General features: G+C 50.4%; 1 protein-coding gene across 2 annotated transcripts; it reads left to right on the top strand.

The window, feature by feature from the left end:
* The first annotated feature begins 506 nt into the window (after positions 1 to 506).
* LOC123451055 (probable ascorbate-specific transmembrane electron transporter 2) lies at positions 507 to 2583 on the top strand. Of its 2 annotated transcripts, XM_045128072.1 has the most exons (3): positions 507 to 915; positions 1077 to 1125; positions 1717 to 2583. In XM_045128072.1, the coding sequence occupies exons 1-3, from the start codon at positions 742 to 744 to the stop codon at positions 2178 to 2180; spliced, it is 687 nt and encodes a 228-aa protein (XP_044984007.1). In that variant the 5' UTR covers positions 507 to 741; the 3' UTR covers positions 2181 to 2583. The 2 variants fall into 2 exon arrangements, with proteins under 2 accessions (XP_044984007.1, XP_044984005.1); XM_045128070.1 differs by lacking the exons at positions 507 to 915; positions 1077 to 1125 and adding an exon at positions 1155 to 1606.
* The last annotated feature ends 9832 nt before the right edge of the window (positions 2584 to 12415 follow it).

Below are 12415 nucleotides of genomic sequence, written 5' to 3'. Positions count from 1 at the left end.
AAAATCTATCAACATGGGATTTGGTTTCAAAGATCTCGACTTGAGAAATAAAACGATAAAAATGGTCTCATATCTGGACGCATGGTTCAAAAGGCTAAACATTTTGAATAAACGAGTCTACGAAAAGAAGTAAAGGACGCCAGTAGCGAGCGAACGTTCACTTGGGCGGATGGCATTTATGAACGTTTTTCTGCCACTTTCTTCGGAGATGTATGTCATTTTGCTCAAAACAACGTACCAGTTTGCTGAGAGAAAGGTATTTTTCTTCTAAAAGCCGTTACCGCTTGATTTCGCGCCGCACCTAAACCTGTCAGCAAAATGTGTGTTTGTTTGCTTCGGACTCGGTTCGACGGGCTAGCTTACAGCCCAGTGCGGGCGATATATGTTGTCATCGTCGTCGTCGTGGTCGATCGACATGCTGTCACCACTCTTCGTGATTACTTGCTTCCCAGCATTGCAAAGCCATCACCATCACCATCGCACATACACAGCCGGAGATGCCTAGCGTAAACACGCACGCCCAGCTCGCCGATATATACCAAACCCAAGCCTCCGCCCAGGTGTTACCTCGGATTCCCGGTGGCCACGTTAAAACCCAGCCCCGCGCCGCGCCCATGCAGAAGAACACGGCCAACTTACTGACCCCCGTCATCCATTCATTCATTCTAACCCTGTCTCGCCGGCGATCAGAGCCAAGCTAAGGCGGGAGGTAGCTAGCCGGTAGCCCGGCGCCGGACGGGAATGGCGATCGGCGGGATCATCGGCGGCCACCACCGGCACTCGGTGGTGGCGTCGCGCGTGGCCGTGTTCGCGCACCTGCTCTTCCTCACCACCGCCGTGCTCATGCTCGTCTGGCTCCTGCGCTTCCGCGGCGGCATCAACATACAGTCCGACGACCCCGAGCAGATCTTCAACGTACGTACGCACACCGGCACCGGCGTTCTTGATATCCCTCTGCTTCTTTCATCTCGCATGTTTGATCCTCGACTGCATGCATTGTTACCTCGTTTATTTACTTGTTACAGGAACAGTAAATCTGGCACTAGCAGTACTGATCCGTGCTTTCTGTAATGCAGGTCCATCCCTTTGTGATGACCTGGGGCTTCATTCTTCTCATCGGTGAAGGTACGTCCAATGCACGCTACCCTGAATCGTCAATGTCCCTTACCAACTCCCTTAAGTCCTTAACCAAGCTTTACCTTTTCGTGGGAGTCTTAACTAAGGTTCAGGGGAGATAGATAGATAGATGTATGAGCATGAGTATACATACGGTTTAGCAAAACGTCGCAACAGAGTCATTATTAACTGCCAAAAGCACCTGAAGGTGTGGTGGTGGTACATGTCGTTGATGTTGCTACTGCTGTTGGCATGGCCCGAAATCCCATTGCAAGAAAAGACAAGGTGTCAGTGTGTCACCACACCACACTACATTTTGGACCAGATTGGTACGTAGTAGCAGGGCTTTGTAGGCGTTTGGTGGCCGCAAAAGCACTGGACCAGGCTCGTCCTCAAGTGCCAATCGGTGTGCTGGGTGGGCGCCCATGCCAAGGGTCACCTCGGATGACGCCGATAATGACCACCGTGGATCGCTACGTTTTCCTGCCAAGTTCATCATCCATCTTGCAATTGGCATATGATTATTGCTTGGTAATATCCGCATGCAAAATCAGCATGTGCCGTGGTAATTAATAAGTAAAATCTTAAAATTTTGTGCAGCCATACTGGTGTACACGACGATCCCGATGAACCACCGGGCGCAGAAGATGGTGCACATGCTGGTGCACCTGGTGGCCTTCATCCTGGGCGTGTTCGGCATCTACGCGGCCTTCAAGTTCCACAACGTGGCCGTGGTGCCGGACCTGGTCAGCCTCCACTCGTGGATCGGCATCGGCGCCATCTCCCTCTTCGCGCTGCAGTGGCTCATCGGCTTCGCCGTCTTCTGGATGCCCGGCACGCACGAGCACACGCGCGCCGCCGCCGCGCCCGTGCACGTCGCCGGCGGGCTCGTCATCTTCCTCCTGGCCGTGTGCGCCGCGCAGACGGGGCTCGTCCAGAAGAGCGCCAGCGCCACGCCCGGCACCGAGGCCAGGCTCATCAACGTCACCGGCCTCTTCATCGTCTTCTACGGGGTCTCCGTCGCGGCCACCGTCATGCTCCGCATCGCCACGCGGTACCAGTAGCTCGGTAGCCTTCTTTTCCGGCCGCCGGCGCCGGCCGATGGGTCTGTGTGCGTATCTGTTTGATCGGTTGGGTTTCTTTCTCCATTTGTGTACGGCTGGTTACCTGTTACGTGTACATGCATGTGAAGCAAGTTTGGGTGGTTTGTGACTTTGCGTGGTGTGTGCGCGTTATGTCCTGAACCTTTTCTACAACATTTCTAATCGGTTTGTTCACAGGAGATTTGGAAAGGAACTTTGGGTGTGTTAAGCATATACCCGCACCATTAGGGGTCATACATGTAAAATAGGGTCTACTTTGCATATTGTATATTGTCACGTATAGAGATTCATATGTAATTGTACCATGATCATCTATATATACTAAGATGTGAGGTGGATGTCAACCCTCACACAAAACCCTAAACCTCTCTCTTCCAACTTGGTATCAGATAGCCAGGTCGGCCGCCGCGCGTTTCCTTCGCGCCTCCTCCCCAATCCATCCGCCGCCGCCGCGTGCAACCTTCTCTTACGCCGTCGCCGTCGCCGCAAGATCTTCTGTCCGCCGCTGTGCGCTGTACTCTCCCGCGCCGCCGCGATGTCGTCCGCCGCCCTGTCGCTCTCTACTTCCTCTTGGGAAACGTTGCATGGGAAACAAAAAAAATTCTACACACACGCAATACCTATCCATTGTGATGATCATCTACAAGAGGGAGATCGGATCCACATACCCTTGTAGATCGCTAAGCGAAAGCGTTAATAAACACGATTGATGTAGTGGTACGTCTTCACGATTCGTCCCACGAACCGTCCCACGATCCGTCCCACGAACCGTCTCGTGATCTGTCCCGATCAAGTGCCATACGGACGGCACCTCCGCGTTCCGCACACGTACAACTCGATGACGATCTCCGCCTTCTTGATCCAGCAAGAGAGACGGGGATGTAGATGAGTTCCCCGGCAGCGCGACGGCGCTCCGGTGGTGGTGGTGATCTATTCCTGCAGGGCTCCGCCCGAGCTTCGCAGAAAACCGATCTAGAGGAAGAACTACAAAGTAGAGGTTTAGGGTTGCACGTGGCAAAATTGTCTCAAACAACCCTAAACCTCTAGTATATATAGGAGGAGGGAGGGGCAGGCCTTGCGCCACAAGGGAGGAGCCCTTGGGTCGGCCGAAGTGGAAGAGGGAGGAGTCCTCCTCCAACCCCACTTGGATTAGGACTCCTTCCTTAATTTCCCACCTCTTTTGGATTTTCCACTTTTTTCTCATGGTCTTTCCTTGGATGACTTTGTCAGCCCATTATGCCTTATTGCGCATCCAATAAACCCACGTGGACCCCTTGGGGCGTGGTGGCCCCACCCAGTGGGCCCTCGGAACCCATTCGTCACTCCCGGTACACTGTCGCCAATGCCCGAATACCTTCCGGAATCCAAATACCAACTTCCTATATATCAATCTTCATTTCTGGACCATTTCGGAACTCCTCGTGACGTCCGGGATCTCATCCGGGACTCCGAACAAAACTTCGGTCACCAACACATATAACTCAACTATACCGAAACGTCACCGAACCTTAAGTGTGCAGACCCTGCGGGTTCGAGAACTATGCAGACATGACCTGAGACACTCTCTGGTCAATAACCAATAGCGGGACCTGGATGTCCATATTGGCTCCCACATATTCTACGAAGATCTCTATCGGTTGAACCTCTATGTCAAGGATTTAGTTAACCCCGCATGTTGTTCCCTTTGTCCTTCGGTATGTTACTTGCCCGAGATTCGATCGTCGGTATCTCCATACCTAGTTCAATCTCGTTACTGGCAAGTCTCTTTACTCATTCTGTAATACAAGATCCCGTAACTAACTCCTTAGTCACATTGCTTGCAAGGCTTGTTGTGATGTTGTACTACCGAGTGGGCCCCGAGATGCCTCTTCGTTACACGGAGTGACAAATCCCAGTCTTGATCCATGCCAACCCAACAGACACCTTTGGAGATACCTGTAGAGCACCTTTATAGTCACCCAGTTACGTTGCGACGTTTGATAACCTACAAGGTATTCCTCTAATGTCCAGGAGTTGCATGATCTCATGGTCATAGGAACACATACATTGACATGCAGAAAACAATAGCAATAAACTGACACGATCATACGCTACGTTTATAGTTTGGGTCGTGTCCATCACATCATTCTCCTAATGATGTGATCCCGTTATCAAGTGACAACACTTGTCTATGGTTAGGAAACCTTAACCATCTTTGATCAACGAGCTAGTCAAGTAGAGGTTTACTAGGGATAGTGTTTTGTCTATGTATCCACACATGTATTTGTGTTTCCAATTAATACAATTATAGCATGCATAATGAGCAAAGAAATATAATGAGTAACTAATTTATTATTGCCTCTAGGGCATATTTCCAACACTTCCATCGGCGCCCTCACCTCGCCCGCGACCGCCTCGATCCCTGTCGCGTTCTCCGTTCCGGAGATCTTCGTCCGCCTCGGCCGCACCAACTTCATGCTGTGGAAGGGCATCATCAGCGCCGTACTCGCTGGCGCCAACCTCCATGGCTATCTTGATGGCACCGAAGTGGCTCGAGAGAAGATCCATGCAGTGGGCATCGACGACAACGCTGCCACCACCGCCAACCCAGCGTATTACCAGTGGTGGACTCAAGACCAAAAGGTCAAGGGGTTTCTCCTCACCTCCATGGAGGAGGATATCGCATGCCAGCTTATCGGCTGCGAGTCGGTGTAGGCGGTGTGGATGGCCGTCGGTGCCATGTTCGGCTCCCAGAGTCGCGCCAACGTCCATCACATCCGGCGTCAGCTCCAGACGCTGAGCAAGGAGGAGCTCTCCGTGGTTGAATACATGCACAAGATGAAGTCCTTGGCCGACACCATGGCAGCCGCTGGCTCACCGATCCGTGATGATGAGCTCATCGATCACATCCTCACCGGACTGGGCTCCACCTACAACTCCATCACCGCTTCCCTCGGTGTGAGTGTTGCACCTATGCCCTACTCCAGCTTTTACTCGCTCGTTTTGTCGTTCGCAGCGCTGCATGCCGAGCAGAGTGTGGCTGAGGGGTGGTCTCCCTCGGCCAACGTCGTGACTCGCTTAGGTCTACGGCGATGGCGGACGTGTGCCCTACTCAGAGCCCTACCCCTCACACGGTGGGGGTCGCCCAGCTGATGGGAACGACCAGCCAGGCCAAGGTCGCCAAGGCGGTCCCAGCGACCCTAACGGCGGCCGTGATCGCAACCCTAGCTCCGTCGGCAATGGTCGGCAAGGTGGCGGAGGCAACGGCGGCAACAACGACGGTGGTGGTCGCCGCAACAACCGCTGGCGCCCCAGGTGCCAACTCTGTCGGAACTGGGGCCATGAGGCCGATGACTATCGCAAGCACTACGACCCCGACCACCACCCTCGCTCCGCCAACTCGGCCTCCACCGACACCGTCGACTTTCCTTGGGTGCTCGATACTGGGGCTACCAATCACCTAACCAGTGATCTTGAGCGTCTCCAGGTTCAGGAGCGCTATGACGGCAAGGATCATGTTCAGGTGGCTAATGATGCAGGTTTGTCTATTTCGCACATTGGTCATTCCCATTTACCCGGTTCATCTCTAAAACTGTGCAACATAATTCGTGTTCCAGACATCACCCAGCATCTTTTTCTGTTTATCGCCTTGTCTGTGATAATGACGTGTTTACTGAGTTTCACCGTCGTTTTTTCTTTGTTAAGGACAAGGCAACCAAGCGCGTACTTCTTCACGGTAGAAGTTATTGGGGAGTCTACCCGATCCCATTTGCTCGTGCGTCGTCATCATCGTCTTGACATGCATCTTCTAGTGCCAGAGTCTCGTCGTCTCAATGGCATCAGCGTCTTGGTCACCCTACAAATAATGTGGTCACTTCTATTGTTCGGAATCATGATCTCCCGTGTTCTAGTTCAACTAATTCACCGTTAGTGTGTGATGCCTGTCAGCGTGCTAAGAGTCATCAACTACCTTATTCTATTTTGTCTTATCATGTCACTAATGTACCTCTTGAATTAATACATTCAGATGTGTGGGGTCCCGCTATTGCCTCTTCGGGTGGGTACAAGTATTATGTTAGCTTTGTTGATGACTACACGCGTTACACTTGGATTTATTTGCTTAAACACAAGTCTGATGTTGAGAAAGTCTTCTATAACTTTTAGGCTAATGTCAAACACCTTTTGGATTGTAAAATCAAGGCCGATCAGTCTGATTAGGGTGGTGAATACCACAAACTTCACCGCCACTTTCAACGCATGGGCGTGTCTCACCGTGTGTCGTGTCCACTGCTACTGCAACAAAAGACCTTCCAACGGCGTCAGAAACACATGCTGACGGGAGACTGTTCTTGTCTTGATACTCCTCAGCAACGGCACCAGGAATCCTTCTGCTACGACTACGCCTTAAGGGACTTCCTACGCAAATATGCAAAGGATTTCCCCCGTGGCCTTGGAGCCTTGCGTTGGTGTTCCCTCGAAGTGGAAAGGGTGATGTAGCGCAGCGGTGGTAAGTATTTCCCTCAGTTTTGAGAACCAAGGTATCGATGCAGTGAAGGAGTATCACAAGTACCTGCACAAACACAAAAAGCTTGCTCCCAACGCTATGAAGGGGTTGTCAGTCCCTTATAGATTGTTTGCCAAGTGAGAACTGAAAGCAATAAAGTAACAAAGCAAAGTAAAAGCGAAAGCGGAAACGATAGGTGTGAATAGACCCGGGGGCCGTAGTGTTCACTAGTGGCTTCTCTCATGAAAGCAAGTAGACGGTGGGTGAACAAATTACTGTCGAGCAATTGATAGAACCGCGCAAAGTCGTGAAGTCATCTATGGCAATGATTATATATATAGGCATCACGTCCAAAACAAGTAGACCGATACTTTCTCCATCTACTACTATTACTCCACACGTCGACCGCTATCCAGCATGCATCTAGTGTATTAAGTCCAAAAGAACAGAGTAACGCCTTAAGCAAGATGACATGATGTAGATGGACAATCTCATATCTACGACAAAGCCCACCTTGTTATCCTTGATGGCAACTACACGATGTGTGCCTTGCTGCCCCTACTGTCACTGGGAAAGGTCACCACACGGTAAGAACCCAAAACCAAGCACTTCTCCCATTGCAAGAATCATAGATCTAGTTGGCCAAACAAAACCCAAGACTCGGAGAGACTTACAAGGATATCAAATCATGCATAAAAGAAATCGGCAAAGACTCAAATATATATCAAAGATAATCTGATCACAAATCCACAATTCATCGGATCTCGACAAACACACCGCCAAAGAGGATTACATCGGATAGATCTCCATGAAGATCATGGAGAACTTTGTATTGAAGATCTAAGAGAGAGAAGAAGCCATCTAGCTACTAACTACAGACCCGTAGGTCTGAAGTGAACTACTCACGAGTCATTGGAGGGGCGATGATGTTGATGTAGAAGCCCTCCAACTCCAAAGTCCCCTCCGGCAGGGCACCGGGAAGGGTCTCCAGATGAGATCTCGCGGAAACGGAAGCTTGCGGCGGCGGAAAAGTGTTTTCATGGATTCCCTGATTTTTTTTTCTGTATTTTAGGGAATATATAGGCGAAGGAGCTAGGTCAGGGGGCGCCAGGGAGGCCACAGGCCTGCTAGCCGCCGCCCCCTGGTGGCGGCTACAGGGCTTGTGGCCCCCCCGTAGCTCTCCTGGCTTGGCCCTCAAGCCCCCTGATCTTCTTCCGTTCGGGAAAAATTTATTTTGGGGATTTTATTCCGTTTGGACTCCGTTCCAAAATCAGATCTGAAAAGAGCCAAAAACATAAAAAAGGAACTGGCACTTGGCACTGAATTAATAAGTTAGTCCCAAAAAAGATATAAAAGGTACATAAAACATCCAAAGATGACAAGATAACAACATGAAACCATCAAAAATTATAGATACGTTTGAGACGTATCTGTTGGGTAACGTAGCATAAATTCAAAAAATTTCCTACGCATGTTCAGATCTTCCTATGGAGAGACCAGCAACGAGAGAGGGGTAAGAGCATCTTCGTACCTTTGAAGATCGCTAAGCGGAAGCGTTGCTAGAACGCGGTTGATGGAGTCGTACTCGCGGCGATTCCGATCTAGTGCCGAACACCGGCACCTCCGCGTTCAACACACGTGCAGCCCGGTGACGTCTCCCACACCTTGATCCAGCAAGGAGGAGGGAGAGGTTGGGGAAGAAGTCCAGCAACACGACGGCGTGGTGTCGGTGGAGAGACGAGGTCTCCCGGCAGGGCTTCGCCAAGCGCCGGCAGAGAGGAGGAGGGAGAGGAGCAGGGCTGCGCCGAGAGGGAGAAGAAACCGTGTGTCAAACAGCCCCGAACCCTCATCTATATATAGGGGGAGAGGGAGGGGGCGCAGCCCTTAGGGTTCCCACCCCCAAGGGGTGCGGCAGCCCCAGATGGGAGAGGGGGCGGCGGCCAGGGCAGGGAGGAGGGGTGGCGCACCCCTCTGGTGGGCCTTAGGCCCACCTATGCTAGGGTTCCCCCCTTCCCCCCTTTCTCTGGTGCGCATGGGCTGGGTGGGGGGCGCACCAGCCCACTTAGGGGTTGGTTCCCTTCCCCACTTAGTGTTGGGGAACGTCGCATGGGAAACAAAAATTTTCCTACGCGCACGAAGACCTATCATGGTGATGTCCATCTACGAGAGGGGATGAGTGATCTACGTACCCTTGTAGATCGTACAGCAGAAGCGTTAGGGAACGCGGTTGATGTAGTGGAACGTCCTCACGTCCCTCGATCCGCCCCGTGAACAATCCCGCGATCAGTCCCACGATCTAGTACCGAACGGACGGCACCTCCGCGTTCAGCACACGTACAGCTCGACGATGATCTCGGCCTTCTTGATCCAGCAAGAGAGACGGAGAGGTAGAAGAGTTCTCCGGCGGCGTGACGGCGCTCCGGAGGTTGGTGATGATCTTGTCTCAGCAGGGCTCCGCCCGAGCTCCGCAGAAACGCGATCTAGAGGAAAAACTATGGAGGTATGTGGTCGGGCAGCCGTGAGAAAGTCGTCTCAAATCTGCCCTAAAAGCCCCATATATATAGGAGGAGGGAGGGGGACCTTGCCTTGGGGTCCAAGGGACCCTCAAGGGGTCGGCCGAGCCAAGGGGGGGAGGACTCCCCCCCAAACCGAGTTGGACTCAGTTTGGTGGGAGGAGTCCCCCTCCCTTCCCACTTCCTCCCTCTTTTTTTTTCTTTTCCTTTGATTTTATTTTCTTGGCGCATAGGCCCCCTTGGGGCTGTCCCACCAGCCCACTAAGGGCTGGTGTGTCTCCCCAAAGCCTATGGGCTTCCCCGGGGTGGGTTGCCCCCCCCGGTGAACTCCCGGAACCCATTCGTCATTCCCGGTACATTCCAGGAAACTTCGAAAACCTTCCGGTAATCAAATGAGGTCATCCTATATATCAATCTTCGTTTCCGGACCATTCCGGAAACCCTCGTGACGTCCGTGATCTCATCCGGGACTCCGAACAACATTCGGTAACCAACCATATAACTCAAATACGCATAAAACAACGTCGAACCTTAAGTGTGCAGACCCTGCGGGTTCGAGAACTATGTAGACATGACCCGAGAGACTCCTCGGTCAATATCCAATAGCGGGACCTGGATGCCCATATTGGATCCTACATATTCTACGAAGATCTTATCGTTTGAACCTCAGTGCCAAGGATTCGTATAATCCCGTATGTCATTCCCTTTGTCCTTCGGTATGTTACTTGCCCGAGATTCGATCGTCAGTATCCGCATACCTATTTCAATCTCGTTTACCGGCAAGTCTCTTTACTCGTTCCGTAATACAAGATCCCGCAACTTACACTAAGTTACATTGCTTGCAAGGCTTGTGTGTGACGTTGTATTACCGAGTGGGCCCCGAGATACCTCTCCGTCACACGGAGTGACAAATCCCAGTCTTGATCCATACTAACTCAACTAACACCTTCGGAGATACCTGTAGAGCATCTTTATAGTCACCCAGTTACATTGCGACGTTTGATACACACAAAGCATTCCTCCGGTGTCAGTGAGTTATATGATCTCATGGTCATAGGAATAAATACTTGACACGCAGAAAACAGTAGCAACAAAATGACACGATCAACATGCTACGTCTATTAGTTTGGGTCTAGTCCATCACGTGATTCTCCCAATGACGTGATCCAGTTATCAAGCAACAACACCTTGTTCATAATCAGAAGACACTGACTATCATCGATCAACTGGCTAGCCAACTAGAGGCATGCTAGGGACGGTGTTTTGTCTATATATCCACACATGTAAATGAGTCTTCATTCAATACAATTATAGCATGGGTAATAAACTATTATCTTGATACAGGAATTATAATAATAACTATCCATTTATTATTGCCTCTAGGGCATAATTCCAACAGTCTCCCACTTGCGCTAGAGTCAATAATCTAGCCCTCACATCACCATGTGAATTACATTGTAATAAATCTAACACCCATACAGTTCTGGTGTCGATCATGTTTTGGCCGTGGAAGAGGTTTAGTCAGCGGGTCTGCTACATTCAGATCCGTGTGCACCTTGCATATATTTACGTCCTCCTCCTCGACGTAGTCGCGGATGAGGTTGAAGCGTCGTTTGATGTGTCTGGTCTTCTTGTGAAACCTTGGTTCCTTTGCCAGGGCAATGGCACCAGTGTAGTCACAGAACAAGGTTATTGGATCCAGTGCACTTGGCACCACTCCAAGATCCGTCATGAACTGCTTCATCCAAACACCCTCCTTAGCCGCCTCCGAGGCAGCCATGTACTCCGCTTCACATGTAGAATCTGCTACGACGCTTTGCTTGGAACTGCACCAGCTTACTGCACCCCCATTAAGAATAAATACGTATCCGGTTTGCGACTTTGAGTCGTCCGGATCTGTGTCAAAGCTTGCATCGACGTAACCTTTTACGGCGAGCTCTTTGTCACCTCCATACACGAGAAACATCTCCTTAGTCCTTTTCAGGTACTTCAGGATATTCTTGACCGCCGTCCAGTGATCCACTCCTGGATTACTCTGGAACCTACCTCCCATACTTATGGCCAGGCTAACATCCGGTCTAGTGCACAACATTGCATACATGATAGAGCCTATGGCTGAAGCATAGGGGACGGAGCGCATATGCTCTCTATCTTCATCAGTTGCTGGGCACTGAGTCTTACTCAATCTCGTACCTTGTAACACTGGCAAGAACTCTTTCTTGGACTGTTCCATTTTGAACCTCTTCAAAACTTTATCAAGGTATGTGCTTTGTGAAAGTCCTATCAGACGTTTTGATCTATCCCTATAGATCTTAATGCCTAGAATGTAAGCAGCTTCTCCTAGGTCCTTCATAGAGAAACTTTTATTCAAGTAACCTTTTATGCTCTCCAAAAGCTCTACGTTGTTCCCAATCAGTAATATGTCATCCACATATAATATTAGAAACGCCACAGAGCTCCCACTCACTTTCTTGTAAATACAAGATTCTCCAACCACTTGTATAAACCCAAATGCTTTGATCACCTCATCAAAGCGTTTGTTCCAACTCCGAGACGCTTGCACCAGTCCATAAATGGATCGCTGAAGCTTGCACACCTTGTCAGCATTTTTAGGATCGACAAAACCTTCGGGTTGCATCATATACAACTCTTCCTTAAGGAAACCGTTAAGGAACGCCGTTTTGACATCCATCTGCCAAATTTCATAATCGAAAAATGCAGCTATTTCTAACATGATTCTGACGGACTTAAGCATCGCTACGGGTGAGAAGGTCTCATCGTAGTCAAGTCCTGGAACTTGTGAAAAACCCTTTGCCACAAGTCGAGCTTTATAAACGGTCACATTACCGTCAGCGTCCGTCTTCTTCTTAAAGATCCATTTGTTCTGAATAGCCTTGTGGCCCTCAGGTAGTATCTCCAAAGTCCACACTTTGTTCTCATACATGGATCCTATCTCGGATTTCATGGCTTCTAGCCATTTGTTGGAATCTGGGCCCACCATTGCTTCTTCATAATTTGCAGGTTCATTGTTGTCTAACAACATGATTGATAAGACGGGATTACCGTACCACTCTGGAGCAGCGCGTGATCTTGTCGACCTGCGTGGTTCAACAGAAACTTGAACTGGAGTTTCATGATCATCATCATTAACTTCCTCCTCAACCGGCGTCTCAACGACAGAGGTTTCCCCTTGCCCTGCG

The sequence above is a fragment of the Hordeum vulgare genome, chromosome 4H, assembly GCF_904849725.1.
Source record: "Hordeum vulgare subsp. vulgare chromosome 4H, MorexV3_pseudomolecules_assembly, whole genome shotgun sequence".
Classification (NCBI taxonomy): Eukaryota; Viridiplantae; Streptophyta; class Magnoliopsida; order Poales; family Poaceae; genus Hordeum; species Hordeum vulgare.
The sequence above is the reverse complement of the archived record's forward strand: the minus strand, read 5'-3'. Positions and strand labels throughout refer to the sequence as shown.

Excerpts from the sequence above, each read along its gene's own strand:
- LOC123451055 (XM_045128070.1), top strand. The coding sequence starts at position 1,369 with ATGGCCCGAAATCCCATTGCAAGAAAAGACAAGGTGTCAGTGTGTCAC. Across the intron at positions 1,607-1,716 it reads TCGCTACGTTTTCCTGCCAA|CCATACTGGTGTACACGACG; the intron begins GTTCATCATCCA and ends AATTTTGTGCAG.